General features: G+C 34.4%; 2 protein-coding genes across 2 annotated transcripts; one reads left to right on the top strand and one right to left on the bottom strand.

Annotated features, from left to right (window-relative positions):
• Nucleotides 1-929: 929 nt before the first annotated feature.
• Nucleotides 930-4,060, top strand: LOC110642628 (uncharacterized). The gene has a single exon (XM_021794736.2). The coding sequence runs from the start codon at nucleotides 996-998 to the stop codon at nucleotides 3,729-3,731; it is 2,736 nt and encodes a 911-aa protein (XP_021650428.1). The 5' UTR covers nucleotides 930-995; the 3' UTR covers nucleotides 3,732-4,060.
• A 2,282-nt stretch (nucleotides 4,061-6,342) lies between these two features.
• LOC110642630 (putative disease resistance RPP13-like protein 1) lies at nucleotides 6,343-12,228 on the bottom strand. The gene is made up of 2 exons (XM_021794738.2): nucleotides 7,856-12,228; nucleotides 6,343-6,630 (listed from the first exon to the last, which is right to left on the bottom strand). Exons 1-2 carry the CDS (start codon nucleotides 11,595-11,597, stop codon nucleotides 6,575-6,577), a joined length of 3,798 nt encoding a protein of 1,265 aa, XP_021650430.2. The 5' UTR covers nucleotides 11,598-12,228; the 3' UTR covers nucleotides 6,343-6,574.
• Nucleotides 12,229-17,728: the final 5,500 nt, after the last annotated feature.

Genomic DNA, 17,728 nt, shown 5'->3' with positions numbered 1-17,728 from the left:
AAATGATTGAATTCTTTTCTAGTTTATTATCTAAAGTTACAAACCTCAGCTTATAAACTGAAAATAAAAATTGTGAGAATCGAGATCTAAAAATTGAGTCAATAAACAAATCATGTAAATAGAAAAAACAGAGAGCATGTACATTGATCAGCAAATAATCATATTTTTTAATTATACTAAAACTAAGGGTGCAAATAAAGAAGTACATAGATCTACATAGATTTTAAAGCATATATCATTTTAGCATTAATTTTTTTTCTTTTTTTCTTTTTTATTAATCTTATTTTTAATTTTATTTATTTTTAAAATACTCTAAATAAATATTCACAATTTATAATATTTATTTATTATTATTTTATTCACTTTTAGAATTTTTTTTAGCGTAATAGTTTCTCAACTCTATTAATGAATGATTTTCATTATTTTTACTTTTATTGTTAATATTATTATTTTAAAGTCAATATATTACAGTAACAATATATCTATTTTTTCTAAAAAAAATGAGAGGGCCAAAAACGCCAGTTACATGCTCCAACCTTGTTCCTCGGTCCGCCCCTGGCTCAAAGGCATTCCTTTGATTGGTTCCTTTGCTCGCCGTATACTTGGGTCTGCATATAATTTCCAAGTCTTTGTTGACATTTTCAAGCATTGATGTTGAGACTTTTGTTTATCCTTTTTTATTAAAAAAAAAAAATTGAGATTTTTGCGGAGCTCATGCAAGTCCTCTATCCTCTAACATGCTCACATTCATTAGCTATAACTAATTGATATGACTTATTTCTAATTTTCATTGTGCAAAGATTCACTGATTGTAGCTGATTTTTTCCAAGTGAATGTGAGTTTTTTTCTTGCGTGGCCCCTACGCTCTGACAGATGATTTATGGAATGAAAAATACTCAAATCTTACCTTTAATTAGCTGAGCCTATAAAGTTCAGTGCCCACTTTCTATCTCATCACTTCAAAGAGAAACAAAACCTTGCCTTTGAGTTATTCTATGGCTAGCTCTCTAAGAACATGGTATCAACAACTGTCGACATCCTTAGTCCTTACCACCTTGTTTTATGCAACTATCATCTCTTGTTCAAAACCTGACAACCTTAATTACAGTGATCACTGTGCCTCGTTTGTCCCTGAATCAACCCCTATTGATCCTGAAGCCATCACTGTCCCTTTTTCTCCAAACCAGGATGGCTACTATCTTGGTGGGGATGACATATTGAAACATGCAGATTCTTCTCGCCACTATTACTCCTCAAATCCCAGGAAAGTTTTGTTGTTCCGTACCCATGATGTCCATAGTACTAGTGTTGATGGTCTCTACAAGGTCAAGGCGAGTTTGATCCTCCAACCATCACGCGTCACATACGGTTACCCGGATTCTCCCCAGGTCGTTTCTCTTTGGTCTCAGACGGGTGCTTTAAGTTTTGAGATAGAAGGATTCTGGTCAATATCTACTGGGAAGCTTTGCATGGTTGGCTCAAGTTCTACTTACTCAGAAGAAGGTGAAATTCGTGGTCTTTCTGCTCTTCTCAAGCTTAATGATGTTAAAAGTTCGAGCAATATTACAAGTTTGGTTCAGGGAACATTGGAGAGCTTGAGTTCTGCTGATGACTCGAGTTTTTTTGAGCCAATATCTTTGTTGATGTTTCCTCTAAAGAATTATGCCTACACTGAGGCTGGTAAAGAAATTGATAAGGGATTTACTTATGGGGCTGATGTTACAAAGAGTTCGCTCAGCTTACCGTTGAGTGTTTCTATTTGTTCAATATTCTCACACCAGACCAGTTCATTTCTGCTGGAGTATGCAACTGCTTGCAATTCTACAAAGAGTTGCAATCCTTTTAGCAGCAATATCGAATATTTGCCTCCAGTCATGTCCTTGACGCCGATCCAATGTTCAAATGATTGGCCAACTCTAAGATTTCTGGTCGAGTTTCTTAACAGTAGCTACTCAAGTTATTACCGCCCCTTCAATCCGAACACAGCACTAGTCGCAGAAGGATCATGGAATGCAAAGAAGAAAAAATTATGTGTTGTTGCTTGTCGAATCTCAACTCCAACAAATTCTTTAAGCGGTTCTCAAGTTGAGGATTGTTCAATTAGGTTGAGTTTGAGATTCCCTTCTGTTTGGTCAATCAGAAATGCTAGTAGCATTGCAGGACATATTTCAAGCAATAAGGCTGTGGGGGTTTCAGGTTACTTTGATGGGATTCAATTTCGCAGTTATGGAAGTGATAGAATTGAGATTCCAGGGTTGAAGTATGAGTATTCACTGGTGGACAAAGCAAGAAAGTCATACAAGGAGGAGCCCGGTAGAAGTGAAGGAAGGCAGTATTCAGACGGGAATTCAGATGACATGCAATTTGAAATGTCAATCAAGAATTCCAGAGGAAAAAGATTTGGATGGGGCCATGCGAATCCTATCTCTATTGGTGATAAAATTGCTCCAAGGAACCAATATTTCAGGCCATATTCAAGTCCAGGAACAGAAAAGGCAAAGGATAAAGCAAAGCCACTCCAGCCACTGAACATCAGTTACCAAATGAGCTTGACATCATTCAATGCTTCTTCAAAGGAGCATACGTATGTCCAAATTTCTGCTGAAGGGATTTACGATGGTGAAACGGGAGTTCTATCTATGGTGGGCTGCAAATATCTTGACTCAAACAACCAGATATTAGCAAATGATTCGATGGACTGTGAGATTCTTGTCAACGTCCAGTTGCCTCCATTTGATTCAAACCAATATATCAAGGGACGCATTGAAAGCACACGAGAAAGTTCATCTCCTCTATACTTTGAACCTCTTTCCTTTTCTGCAGTTCCTTATTACAGTCGCATAAACTCGATACGAAGGATGGATTTAGAGATTATCATGGCTTTGATTTCTAATACCCTTATATGTGTCTTTGTGGGATATCAAATCTTCTATGTGAAGAAACACCCTAATGTATTCCCTTTTATCTCACTTCTCATGCTTGTAGTACTTACAGTAGGGCGCATGATCCCTCTAGTGCTCAACTTTGAAGCTCTGTTCTTGCCAAAGCAAAGTACTCAATCTTTCCTGCTCAGAGGTGGTGGATGGGTTGAAGTGAATGAGGTGATCGTAAAGGTGGTAACAATGGTAGCTTTTATGCTGCAATTCCGGTTTCTGCAACTCGTATGGTCTGCACGATTGGCTGATGGAAACCAAAAGGCCTCATGGGTTGCTGAGAAGAAGGCACTCTATGTATCTTTGCCATTATATATAGCTGGGGGCCTAATTGCCTTGTTCATGAATTGTTGGAATTGCAAACTAGGCAAGGAGATGGATTCTCCAAGCTTTTACAGAAACCAGCATTCCCTTTGGCCGAACATAAGGTCTTATGCTGGCTTGGTACTGGATGGTTTCCTTTTCCCTCAAATCCTCCTAAACATTTTCCGCAACTCAAGAGAAAATGCTCTCTCTTGTTTCTTCTACATAGGGACTACATTTGTGCGCTTGCTACCACATGCATATGATCTTTACAAGGCACACTTTTATGTCGATGATTTCGACTGGTCTTACATATATGCAGATCCATCTGCAGATTATTACTCCGCAGCTTGGGATATGATCATTCCTTTAGGGGGTCTGCTGTTTGCTGCAATCATATATCTGCAGCAGAAAAAGGGCGGCCGTTGTTTCTTGCCAAAGCGTTTCAAGGAGCTGGAAGGATTTGAGAAGGTGCCTGTGGTTGACAATCCATAACAAGTATTGGAATGGAATCTCTCACTTCTGGCTTCATCACTATCTCTTTTCCTTCTTTTGCTGTGTGTTTCCTTTTTCTAGGTCATGTTTATAGTACCTTTAGGCCAACTTCTGCAATTAGACTAGAATAACTCTCTGCTTGGGATAGTGATTTTCTACGTATATTGTCCTAGCATAAGAATTGTGACTTTATTAGCATGTTAATTTGTATATATTTATATGTATGTTTATATGTTTGTCCTAGCATAAGATAATGGTGACTTTGCCATGTTAATTGTGACTTTAGCCATGTTTGTATGTATCATACGATATTGTTGATTTTTGTGTTTTGACTTGGTTCCTAAGAAAAGTCATAAGTTATGTAATAAGTTATGTAATTTTCCAGTAGTAAATTTTTGTTAATTTTAGTTAATAAATTTTCTAACTCTTATAAATTCAAGTGAGTGATGTGTTTTTAATTGGCTAATAATAAATCAAGGAAATCATATCATTTTTATTCTATTGTAAATGACTTATCTTCTTCTAGAAAAGAATTGAATTAAAATTTCCATATAGTCATATAATTTTTTATTTAATTTTTATTTATTTTAAAATGAAATATTTTTAAGTTAAAAAAAAAATTGTATCTTTCACTGATAAGGCTAAAAGCAGAGCTTGAATGCAAGAATGAAAAGAATTTTAATTTCAGCAAAAATCTCTCAGTTTAATTTCTTAATGGTCTTCCTTCAAAGTCCAAGACTGCACTCTACGCTCTACAGGACCCATCAGACCCAAAATAAATAAATAAATAAAAACAGAGAGAAGAACAAATAAGAAAAATGGTGGGTTTAAATGTGTTCATAAGGTTTTATTTAGATTCAAATGAATAACTGTTTTGGTTAATTTTTATTAAATTTGGATAAGTTAAATTGCATTTTAATATATTATATCATATTTTGTTATATATTTTTATCAAAAATTATATTTCCAATAATAACCCATATCAAATAATTTGACCAAATCCAATTATATTATTTAATTTCGTTCAGTTAATTTAATTTCTTTTTCAATTAAAAAATCAAATTGATCAAATGCTAACTTATTATTTTTCTTATTTTGTTGGCATTGCCCACTAGGGAGGGCTATAATCAAAACAAATTTGTAGAGTCTAAAAATGATAATTCATAAAAAATAAAAATAAAAATAAACATAAAATTAAATAATTAATAAATTTTGTAGCTACGCCCCTGCATTTTCATCAAGTAGAAATGATCTATTATATGGTATCTACATTAAATTTGATGTATACAATAAGAAAATAATCTTCAATTCAGCTATGAATCCACAAATTATAACTTTTCAATTGGACGTCTTTCAGGCAATAATAAACAATTACATCTATCTTATCAAAATAAAATTTTAATTAGTTAAATTTTTACCTGTATTTCACACATACATAATGAAAATAATTAAGTGATTTAATTGAATATTTAAATTATATGTAATAAATTAATTATGGGACCAATAAAAAAAGTTATGAATAAGTGATTTGTGTGGGGGCTACATGGCTGCTTGCCCAGTTGCTTCATGAACTAAATGCACATGCATAGAGAAGCCAAATATATAAATTAGCAGAAATTTCCAAGTCTTTGTTGCTCGGAAATTTCCAAGTTTTTTTTTTTTTTTCCTCAAAGACTTATCAATGGCTAATTTTCTCCAAGTCAATGTAATCTTTTTTTAAGGTTAATTTCATTTATCTTTCTTCAACTTAAGTAATTGTATTATTAGTGTTCCTTAACTTTGATTTATCATAAAAATTATTGAATTTCAATTTGAATATCATTAGAGTTCCCATAACCTATTATTTTCAGTTTACGAGTTAACTTATTACTAAATTTTATTTGTTATTCATCAATTTAAATAAATATACCGTAAACATACTTCAACTTTAAATTATATAACAAAAGTCTCCATACTTCAATTTAGTATAAATAATTTTTAATATAAAATGTGTTAAATAATAATTTAAAATTAAATACATTATTTTGCTAATATAAGAAAAAAATAATATATATATATATTATTAAAATTTTCTTATATTAAAATAAAATTAATTAAATTAAAATAAATTAAACGTAAATCTTTTAAACATTAACTTAAATCAAATTAAAAATAACACAACTAAAAAAATGATATTATCAAGATTTTTAAACTTAGCTCGGTCATTAAACCAGTAGCAATAAATGATTAAAGATTTAAGGTTCAACCATGATTTAATAGTTATATTATTGATAAATGATAAATTTAATAATAATTTGTTATAATAATAAATTGTTATTTAATTACTTAAAATAAAAAATACTTAAAATAAAATTTTTTTATAATAATAAATTTATTCATATAAATAAAAATGAATATTAATATTAATATTATATAACATAAGTAAGAAAAAATTTTATATACTTTCTCCTCTTTTGAAACTAATAAAATAGAAAAATAATGTAATAATCAGTCGCCCCACTTGGCCAACATAGTCAAATTAGAAATTTTCAATTTAAAAACAAACTATTGAAGGTCATTCAGGTTATTTTGCATTTAGTGCAATTATTCCATAATAATCTATTGCAAAAGATTAACCAGAAGGTCCAACAGCAATAATCTGTTATAGCTGTTATTCAATATATAATAATTTGTTGCAAGTTCATGGTTTACATCATGTGTAACTGAAGGTCCACCAGCAATAAGGTTTCCAAGCTTCAGTATCATTGCATTGCATGTTAGTGAAGATGCAAAAGTAATGGAAAATCAATCTACCTCCCCATGTAGTTCCTCTGAAGTACCAATGACAGGATAAATAACACACATTACATATTATTCAGCAACCTTCTCAAAAAGCCACTTCTTTGGCCACCACGTATTCCTACACAGGAAAATCAGAAATTTATTATTGAATTTAAATGGACAATTGAAATACATAAGTACATCTATGTTTTCATAGACAATAAGGAATTCAACTGTGAGCATCCTTTAATGAAATAAGGAACAATTACACATAAAGCACTCAAACTTTACTTACAATTCTAATTGAGTCCTCAAACTTTATTTTTCATCAATCAAGTCCTCATACTTCCTCAAACAATCTATATCAGTCCTTCATAGCCAAAATTTTACTGTCAACAGCCCTAGTTGTTCAAATGCATTTGACCCAAAAAAAGAAATGAAGAATGCATATCAGGTTATATGTTTATTGCCAGAAAAAAAATGGGTAAAATATAAAAATATGAAAATTTTGGACAACAAAAAACCCAATTGGCAATATGTTGCAATATTTTTATTTTCAAGTTTCCGAGTGTTAAGGCATCAAAAGTTTAAAATAATGTTTATTTGTCGTATTATTATATTAAATTTACCTTAAAGAATTTGAAATAGCAAATTTTAGTTATTGTTTAGAATAATTTGGTAATGAGGATTCATTTAAATGATTTTAAAAATTATGAATACACATTTGATAGGGAAAAAAAAAGTTTTGAGGACTTCATTAGAAAAATCAGTAAAGTTCAAGGGCTCTCTACGTTCTTATCCCTATAATCATTGTCTTGGCATATAGAGGACCTTGCAAACCAAATTATAATTGAAAACTGCAGTTGCAAGTCTTGCATTAAAAGTAGCTATTTGGAACTGAATCATGCTTAGAGGAAAATAGAAAAATAGAAAAGAAAAAGGAGGAAGAAAGAAACGGTATTAAAAGGCATTGAAGTGGACAAACTAAAGTATATGAACTTTCAAAATTTGACATATTTAACGAAATGTTGTATGCTGATGCAGATCTATCTTAACTGCAAACATACCATTGTATCATATAATTAATTAAATAATCAATATTCACTACAATGTCAATAAAAAGTGTTACAGAAGTTGTAGGATTAGGAAACAAATCTATAGATTCTCTATTAGCTTGATTATAGGATTAGATATGTATATCTACCTAAATAGTTAGCCTAATCTTAGGAAATCTTGCACATAAATATGCATACCCTTATGAAATAATATCATCAGTTTTTCTACCACATTAAAAAAAGGCATCCAAAAAGCCACACAGCTTTTCAGTTTTCTAATAGCTAAAGTTATATGTCAACTGATTTTACCTGAGCCGAAAAGAGGTCTTCCATTTATCATTCCATCTATAGTGACATAAGGAATGTGAGCTATCTTTGACCACTCTTGCCCCTTACCCTTCTGGCACCTTCGTTTTAGTAGAGGACAACCATTGATGATCAGTTGCAAAAGTGAGCGAGGCAGAGTGTTCTTTGGAAAGGAGGCAAGCTTAGGGCAACTTGAGATATGCAGATATTCCAGTGAGTTGAGGTTCTGAAATCCATTGGTGGAAAGAGATACCAGACTTGTGAAGTCCTTAATAAACAGGACGGTTAAAGAGGAAGGCAGCATCATTCCTATCTTATCCTGTGGAAAAGACACCACATCAGGGCATCCACCTTGAATATCAAGCTCTTTAAGAGCGGTAAATCTGTACAACCCCCATTCAAACAGTTGCTTGCAAATCTTGAGCTTGTAAATCCGAAGTGTTGTTAGGTTGGTCGGGAAGCCGTCTTCTGGAAAGGAATCAATGCGTGGACAATCATCTATCCTCAATTCTTGAAGAGATGCAAGGTTGTGCATGTTATCAGGAAGAGCCTCAAGTTTCTCACAGCCTTGGATCCAGAGGTTTTTCAAATAAGCAATGGGCAACCCCCCACGAGGGAAGCAAACAAGAACTGCACAATCTGTTATAAAAATTTCATGAAGATTCATGACCTTGTGAAGGTCATCTGGTAAAGATTTAAGATTTTTGCAACTTCGGATCACAATACGTCCAAGAGAATTGTTGGTAAACCTCTCAGTGATTGACTCCAGTTTTGAACAATTGAGAACCTCCAAGTCTTGTAGTTTTGTCGGTAAGCTGCCTCTTGGTGATAAAGATGTAAGCTCTGGACAAGTATGAACCTTTAGGTGTATAAGAGAAGCAGGTAGCTTGCCCCTCGATAAGGATGTAAGAGACTGGCAGTTGTAAACTGACAAAAATTCAAGATTAGATGTGTTGCCAGCGCAGCTGGTTAGTAAAGAAGAACCTTCTCCTTCGTCTAGCAAGCTCTGCAAATTCTTGCAAGATTTTATTTCTAGTCTTTTTAGAGTTGGAGGTAATTGTCCTCTTCCAAAGGACATCAAAGAATCGCACTGGTCAATTTCCAACTCTTCAAGACACCTGCTGCTAGGTATCACCTGAACAGGGAAAGGAACTAGAGCATTCGATTTCCTAATCCGAATCACTCTCAGCATAGATGGCAAACCCACATTTGGAAATAAAGCAAGACCTGGGCAGCGTTCAATTGTTAGCTCTCTAAGTGACATGACATTATAAAGCCAACGTGGCAGCCTCACAAGGTTTGCACATTTTCTTAATCTTAAAATTTCAAGTTCACTATCAGCCTGCCCTTGTTCCAGCTGCTCTGCTTCTCCATCTAGTGCATTGGAGGTCAGATGAGGTGAAGAAGGAAATATATCCCCATCAACAGTTAGATCTTTTACCTTCCTTAACCCTTGAATGAATTCCTCTCCTAGAATTGTGCACTTTGAAATTTCAGAGAGTTCCATTGAGTTTAATGGACCAAAGTTGTCTTCTATATCACAACAATCCACCTCTTTGCATCTTACAATTTTCAACTCTGAAACCTTTGGGAGTCTTGGGAGCGAAACAACAAATTCTGGACAATGTAGAATCACAAGCTTTTCAAGTGAAGAAAGATGGCAGGGCAGATGTCCTGACAGTTTGCAACAACTAATAATGGAAAGTTCAAGCAAGCAAGGGAATTCAAACCCACAGGGATTCCAGTTCTCCCATTCGGGCATGTTCCTAAATATCAGAGTCTCAAGAGCTGGAAAAGGATTTGAGCAACTCTCCCCATAAAATTCATGATCAATCAACTTTATACCAGCCATCCCTTCAATGATCAGGGTTTTTAGAGAAGGTAGTTGCCCAAGCTGTGGCAAGGATGTGCATTTCTTACAGTTCTCGAACCTTAAGAACACAAGATTACAGAATGAGATATTTCCTACCCAAGAGGGAAATCTGGCACCACAATAGCCTTTTACATATAGCTTTTTCAATTGTGTATGAGGTTGAAGGCTGCCAAGTACATCTCTATCAAGTCTCTCATTCCGTGCACTATCATATGTCCATTCAAGAAATAGATCATCTAAGTCTTTCTTATCTGTTAAGTTGGCCTGCCTTGCATCCTGAGCATTAATCACATTCTCCAACTTGGAAATGTGGAGGGCTTTCTGAAGGAATTTTAAGTCCATCAAAGCTGATAGACAGGCTGCACCATTTTTTCCCACCACAAAATCAGACAATGTTCGAAGACTTTTTAATGCTTTTATTCCTATTGGCATCCCTTCTACTAAATGTGCACCCGTGATGTCAAGAAAGCGCAAACTGATCAGATTTCCTATTTCTGAAGGCAATTCCTCAAGCCGTGAGCATCCTTTCAACATGATAGTTTGTAAGCTATACAATGAAGTTACTGACTTGGGTAAAATTCTGATTTGAGTATGTGAAAGGTCTAGGTACCTTAAAAGTTTTAAGTTACCAATTGAATCTGGTAGCTCGCCAATGCTATAATGACTAAAAGACAATACTCTTAAACATCTCAGCTTTGGTAACAATTCAGAAGGAACATAATTTGGTAAGAAGCTTTCTGGGAAATTACTTAGTCTTAGAGAGAGAGACAGAAAGGTCCGTAAATATTGCATCCTGTGGAAAGGTTCAAATCTCGTAATGCCATTACAATAGCCACGAATGTAAGATGAGTGTCGAGCTCTTTCTCCTTTGGATGGTTCACCAACCCTACATTCATCGTCCAATCTTAAACATATTTCTCCTGCAACCCTTTGTGCTAGATCATTAACAAGGTCATGCATTACAAATTTAGATTCACCACTGCCTGATGCTTGAAAAAGAGATCTAGATAATAAATCACGGAAATACTCAACTCCAACAACTTCCATCTGCTTTTGGCCATCCATTTGTTGAATCAAACCTTCTGCCATCCATAGAAGCACTAGTTCCTTCTCCTCAAACTCATGATCTTTTGGAAGAATCGCGCAATAAGCAAAGCATCTCTTCAAATGTGAAGGAAGATGGTGGTAACTTAATCTTAGTACAGGAAGAATATCGCTGTCAGCATCTTGTGAGCTCCATATTTTGCTGTTCAATACATCTTCCCATTCATCATCTCGCTGTTTTGAGCGCAAGAGGCCACCCAAAGTTCTTGCTGCCAAAGGCAAGCCACCACACTTATTTACAATTTTTTTACCAATGATCTCCAAATTTGAATGTGCTTCAACACTTCTATTCTCAAATGCATGTCTGGCAAAAACTAACCAACAATCATCATCAGAAATTTGTTTCAACTCATGACATTCAACAGTTCCCATCATTTCTGCAATATCCCTATCACGCGTTGTCACAATTACATTACTTCCTGGTGCTCCAGCCATAAATGGAATGCGCAGGACATTCCAGTCACTGTACTTCTTATTCCAGACATCATCTAAAACAATTAGAAACCTTTTTCCTGATAATTCATTATTCAATTTGAGCTGAACTTGATTCAACTCCTTTAGATCACAGGGCTCCAAAGTGATGGACTCAAGAATACCCTTTGTTATTCTCATAATGTCAAAGTCATCGGACACACAAACCCATGCTTTTGGATGGAATTTTTGCAATTCTTTGTCATGGTATACAAGCCTGGCCAGTGTCGTTTTACCGACCCCACCCATGCCAACAATGGGTATGATGCTAACTTTTGCCTCACTTGCTTCACCCATTGAAAGCAACTAAAGTATCTTCCTCTTATCTTCATCTCTACCATACACTTGAGGTTCATCTTGCAAACAGGTACTGGGTGGTCGTTGCCAAACCTTAATTGATGTTCCTCGAACACTTTCTAATAAATCCAGGCTATTTTTCTGCGCTGCAATGTCTTCTAATCTAGCAGTGATCTCCTTTATCTTGGAATGCATTTCAGAATTAAAGATAACCACAGCTCCAGGATTGAAACTATTCCAAGAATGAAAGAGTTTACGAAGCTTACTAGTGTTGGCTTGGGGTTGTCCCATGGACTTGCGTCGCAGAGATTCAGTGGCAAACTCATCCAAGATATCTTCTACATCATAAGCCAAATCTTTGAGCTCATTGAGCCAGATCTTCACAAGCCGATTTGACATCTGCTTCTCCTCTGCATCATCAAGAACAGCATGGATTTTAAACAACAGTTTGTCCCACTTGTTTATGTGGGGAAGAAGTTGCCTTTCACGAGCGAAATTGAGCAAGTCAGGGCAGTCAATCTTTTCAGTAAGTGCCTGAACTAAAGCTGATAGAGCAGCCTCGCCAATGAAAGACATGGTTTACTTGCAGAGATGGCTGATTTAGAGGTGCAATGTACTTGGTCACGACGATGGTTACAGCAGAAATGAAAAGAAGGAAATATCTAAGCACTGCTTTTTTGCTTTCCCGCACTCCACCAATAGCCAATAGAGACGTAACAGTATTTCTTGGCAAGCGTTGAAATCTTGATTTTGATTGCAGCTTTGGAAGCGAGTAACGGTACATACTTCTCGCCTAATATTTTTTAAAAAATTATAATTTTAATTTTGCCAAAATAATTATTTTCACCGTCAAATAATTACATAAATTAAATTTAAAAAAATTAATTAATTTCTTTTAATTTTTAAAAATAAATCAAATAAATTTCTTAAAAATAAATAAATTCTTTTATTTTTAAAAATAATTACAAAAAATTGAATTATAATTTATCTTAAATATAAATTTTTTTGTCAAAATCTTAAATACAAATTCAGTTAACATAATATAAGCCTTTTTACTATTTTTATATATTTACACAAGTTGAATGGCCTCAAGTATTTATTTGCACTCTCAAGGGACCTTTCTTATTCCTCTAGGATTCCTCTCATTTGCTAATGCGCTTCACCTAAAATTTTATCCACTTAACCTTTTCACGCCGAAACCAACATCTAGCTTCCTGGAACCTTCTTCACCCACAGACCAAACAGCATCTTCCTCTGAAAACACCTGTTTGACCAAGCAACCCAGAGCCCTGAAGAACCCAGGAATTTCACACTCTTACACTAATGGATACAGTGAATTCAGTGAGTGTCACAGAAATTTAGCATTGCTCAATTGTTAATCACTTCGATTAACTGTTAAATGAATAGGTTGATTAATTGAAAATGATAATCATGTCATAATGAAATTTAAAAAAATATTACATAGCTATAAATATAGTGACTAAAAAAATTTAATTTTTTTAATAAAATTGACATTTTAATAATTAAATGGAGTTTCTGCTAATTTAAAAATACAATGAATATTTAACATTATGAATTATTAAATTTAAAAATCATTGACAGCCTTATGTAATTTATATTAAATCTATTTTTTTTTTAAAATTATGAAAAGCGAAGTCAATTAAAATTATAAATTAAATAAAATAAATGATATGATTGTAATTTCTAATATTGTGAAAAATATATTTTCTTTTTTTTAATCTGAGTATAAAAAAATTTCAATAAGAGAGGCAAAAAACTACAAAATTTTTAAATTCATAAAAAAAATGATGAGAGAAGTATGTTATACCTCATTTTAATAATTTTTAAAATACTCAAGTAATCCATAGCTCTATTGGAGCAATAGAAAATATTAATATTTTGTAAAATTATCATTATACTATTAAAAAATTTTAAATTTTTAAGAGGTATATAATGCCTTTTTGGATATAATGTGAGTTCATCCCTGAATAAATATGTGAACGAATTGTGCCAAATCAAGTTTTAAATAACTCAGATTTGGTTTGATATTTTTCTTTCATGCTCAATATTGATATATTAAACTTGAGCTTGATTTTAGCATGACTCGTATGAAACTCATTTAAAGTATAAACGAGCCAAACTCATGTCTGCCTCATTTAAATCATAAATAAACTAAATTTTAAATACTAAAATGTAACACCCATATATGCATAGCCTGTTATATTTCACTTTTCGGTGACCGGTGTCGGTCCGGACAATTAAGGAGATTAGAATCACATTTAAGACACCTAGAAAAGCCCTGAATGAAAATAAATAGTGATTACCAAATAGTTAAGTATAAATAAGAAAAATAAAGTATAAAAAGTTAAATGAGCCGGGGGTCAAAGCGATGGGTGACCTTACCGGGAAGTGACTGCGAGGTCAGTCCTAACCCTAATTTTGAATAGAAAATTGTGACATCGCGGTCCTAAGGACTATTGCGAATCTAGTAGAAAAGAGAAAATCACAGAAAAGAGCTGATAAGTAAGTCAAATAATTAGGTCAGAACTCCGAAAGAAATACCGGATTATTGGTAAACCAGATCAATCCGGTGAGAAGCAAATTGGTCAATTTACTCCTAGAGGTGATGGTAGTAGTATGCCCTAGAGTATATCATTTAGTATGTATCTTGTACATGTTTTATTAATTAAAAGGCATTTTCACTTTTCCGTTTACATAGTATATTTATGTGTAATAGAAAAGGTCCATTGATATTTTATTAGAAATTCTATTCTTAAGTTGTTAAGAATATGAGTGATAGTATTTCTAGCACAAAGTATCATAAATTGGTTCACAATCGAGGATACTTCACACAGGACATGACTTATCTAGAAAGATTGTATTCATATTTGTTCCCAATGTATTTATATGAGATATAAATAAGATGGAATGGTGAGTCTCATGCCATATAACAAACATGATAGGTACTTATGCAAGATAAGTAGGCCGAACTAGTGACATTTATGACAAGCACATGGAGTTTACTCTTGTCAATGCATTGTCATAAATCATATCAGTGCATATAATCTTTAGACCTGAGATAGCACATTTATCTTGTATATAGGTGGTTTGAGTTTGATACTGCTTTCATACTTGTACTGTGTATGGGTATATGGGCATGTGTTGGCTTCTACTAGTTATATATGGAGGTAGGTATTGATCAAGATGGAATCTGTTACCCTAAGTAAATAGGGATAAAATCCTATATTCATTTAATTGTTATTGATGTTTCAAGTTCCTGGCCAGGACAGATAGATTTAATCAGAAAAGATTTTCTGATGAGAAAATCTTTTTAATCAAGAACTGGAATTAAAAGAGCATATAATATTCATAGCAAATAGGGTTTGACATAAACCATAACTCCAGCTCGAATTGAGATTTTGTAACAGAGAGATTCTAGTATATGGTAACATATGATTAAAGGTTCATTTAAGGTATTCCTTATTACTAATTGGGTGGCCATGGCATGCTATGCTAGGTGTTAACCATGGTCAATGAGGTGCCTAAAATGATTTAGAGAAATCATTTATGGTAAGAAAGAGTTCTGATGATATTAAGAGTTAACATCATATATCATTGCCAATTAGTGATGAGCCTAGTGAGTCACACACATACATAAGTAATCACCAAGTTAATGAAGGAGCGGAAGCATGAAAAACATAAGTTTAGATCATTAAATTTAAAAATTTTTCTTCTAGGTTCACATGCTTCATGCAAGATTCATTTTTATCTATTTGATTTCAATGATAAACAGCATATTAAAACACTTTTAATATATTTTTGGATCTACATTTGTCATTTAAGACTTTAGAATTAACAGATTAATTCTTTAGAACCCTAGATTAGAACGAGAACAAGTGCACCAACCTTTTGATGCACTGCAGTTGTGTTTGGCACCTTCAGGATGCACCTAGGACACCAGAAGTTGTCTCTCTAGCTTGTCCACACCAAGATCACCAATGGCAGCCCCTTGAACAGCTTCTCAAGCCTTTCCAATTAATTAGAAAATCATATTTTGCCTTTAGACATGTTATAGATGCATACAGGACACTAGAAACGATTTCTAGTATTTTTAATTCAAGATAATGTTGGCAATTCTCTTTGAATTGATGAGAGATGAAGAAAAAGAGAGGAAGAGCACTCCAAGGGTGGTGGCACCTATGAAGAACAACAACTTATTATTTTACTCTTTCATAACAACATATTATATAGCTAGGTCACCACTTAAAACCCTTGCCACATATTACCTTCTAATTGGCTCTTAGTTTAATTAACCCAATCACATTGTGCCAAGTGTCAAACTTAGATTTAATCTTGACTTTGATCATCTTACATGATTAAAAGATAATTGGCAAGCTTATATGTAGTTCCATGTGTCACCATCTCATGGTGCCACATGTCACCATGTGAAATGACCAAAATAACCCTGTGTCTTAATTTTGAGTTCTCAACCCAAAATTGTAACACCCCAAAATTTTAAAATTTATTATTTTATGAGTAATATTGATATTTTAATTTAATTTAAATTCTAAGAAGTTATTTGAGATTTTTTGGAATTTAGAAATCGGGTTCGATTTTCCGAAAATATAACCTTTGATGATTTTTAAAAATTAATTTAAAGACCACGTGGCAAAACTAAAAAGATATTTGGAGTCTACGAATTTTTCTGAGTTTTCTGAAATTTTTTCGAAATTTTTAGACCTCATTTTCGATCTCGAGGCAGAGTAAAAATTCAAAATTTTGTATTCTGAATCGAACTTGCCGAATCGAACCAGACCGGATCGGACCGGTCGAATCAGACAGGCCTTTCTTCTTCCTTTTTCTTCCTCTCCCGCGCGTTTTTCCTCCTCTCTTCCTCTCTCATTTTCTCTCTCCTCCCTCCTCCCCTTGCTACGCCGCTGCCTCCCCAGCCACCCAAGCTCGCCAGCGCTCCACCCCACCCCTTCCCACACGGCCGGCCGACGCCCCAGGCGACCGGAAAACGCTCGCGAATGCCCCCTTGCGGGCGCGCGACTCTTCGTCTTCCCGGCCGAAATCCGACCGATCCGGCCACCAATCGGACCGGGTCTTGTGTATAAATCCATCTACTCGTCGAGAGCTTTCCATAGACACCAAGAACACCGAAATCCATCGAGCGATTTGTCCAATTTTTGCCCGGGAAGTTTTAGCCTATTTTGAATTTTGGGCTAGATTTCTCGCAAACCGTGAACCCCACGAGAAAACCGAGAGTACCAAAGCGCTCCACACGTCGAGAGCTTCGCGGCGATATAAATTTCAAATTTTTTTGACACCGTTTTTTGGTGGGTCCCATGGAACTTCGCAGTGTTTTTCCGAGCATTAAATGAGCTTAGAAAATTTCGTAAAATTTATGTACTAACCCCCGTGTTGTGGGCTTCATGTAGGTATCTTCAATTCGCGGAAATTCGACAGTTGTCCGAGTCTGTGAATTTCTGGCCAGACAGACCGGCTATCGGAAAAAGTCTCCGAATTGAATCGAGGTTTTGGCTACCCCACCATTGTCAGACGTCCCGAGCGTGTCCCCGGAGTTGGAATCGGCAAAGGTAAACCCGAACCTCGCTTTTTCGTAATTTTCTAGTGCTTAAATAGGATTAAAAATCCATAATATTCGTGGTAGCTCAGAAAATTATGATTCTTTTTGCAATAGCCTAGTAATATTGCTAAGGACCGCGGGGCAAAGTTTTAGAATTTTTAGAGCTTGTTTGGGCAGTTTTTGCAAAAATGATCAATTATAAGGACTAAATTGAAATTTTACATAATGTGATGGATAACTGATTTGATGGGCCCAGGAGGGGCTGTGTGATGTGATTGAGTTATGGATATATGGATTGTGAATATAGAAGTGTGTTTTGAGCCATTTTGCAGGTTGGGTAGGTCCTAGGTATAGGGGAGACTTTGCCGGATTTTCGGTACGACTTAGGACGTATTTGGTCTTTTCTTGATTTGTATTGAGTCAATTGTATTAAATAATTGTAATTTAATTGTCAGGTGAGCCGGGACAGCCTTCTTCCTCCGCCCAGCCGTCACAGTGATTGCTGTCAAGTCTGTGAGTAAAATGTTAATTTTAATTGTAA

This window comes from Hevea brasiliensis, chromosome 18 (genome assembly GCF_030052815.1).
Source record: "Hevea brasiliensis isolate MT/VB/25A 57/8 chromosome 18, ASM3005281v1, whole genome shotgun sequence".
NCBI lineage: Eukaryota > Viridiplantae > Streptophyta > Magnoliopsida > Malpighiales > Euphorbiaceae > Hevea > Hevea brasiliensis.
The sequence above is the reverse complement of the archived record's forward strand: the minus strand, read 5'-3'. Positions and strand labels throughout refer to the sequence as shown.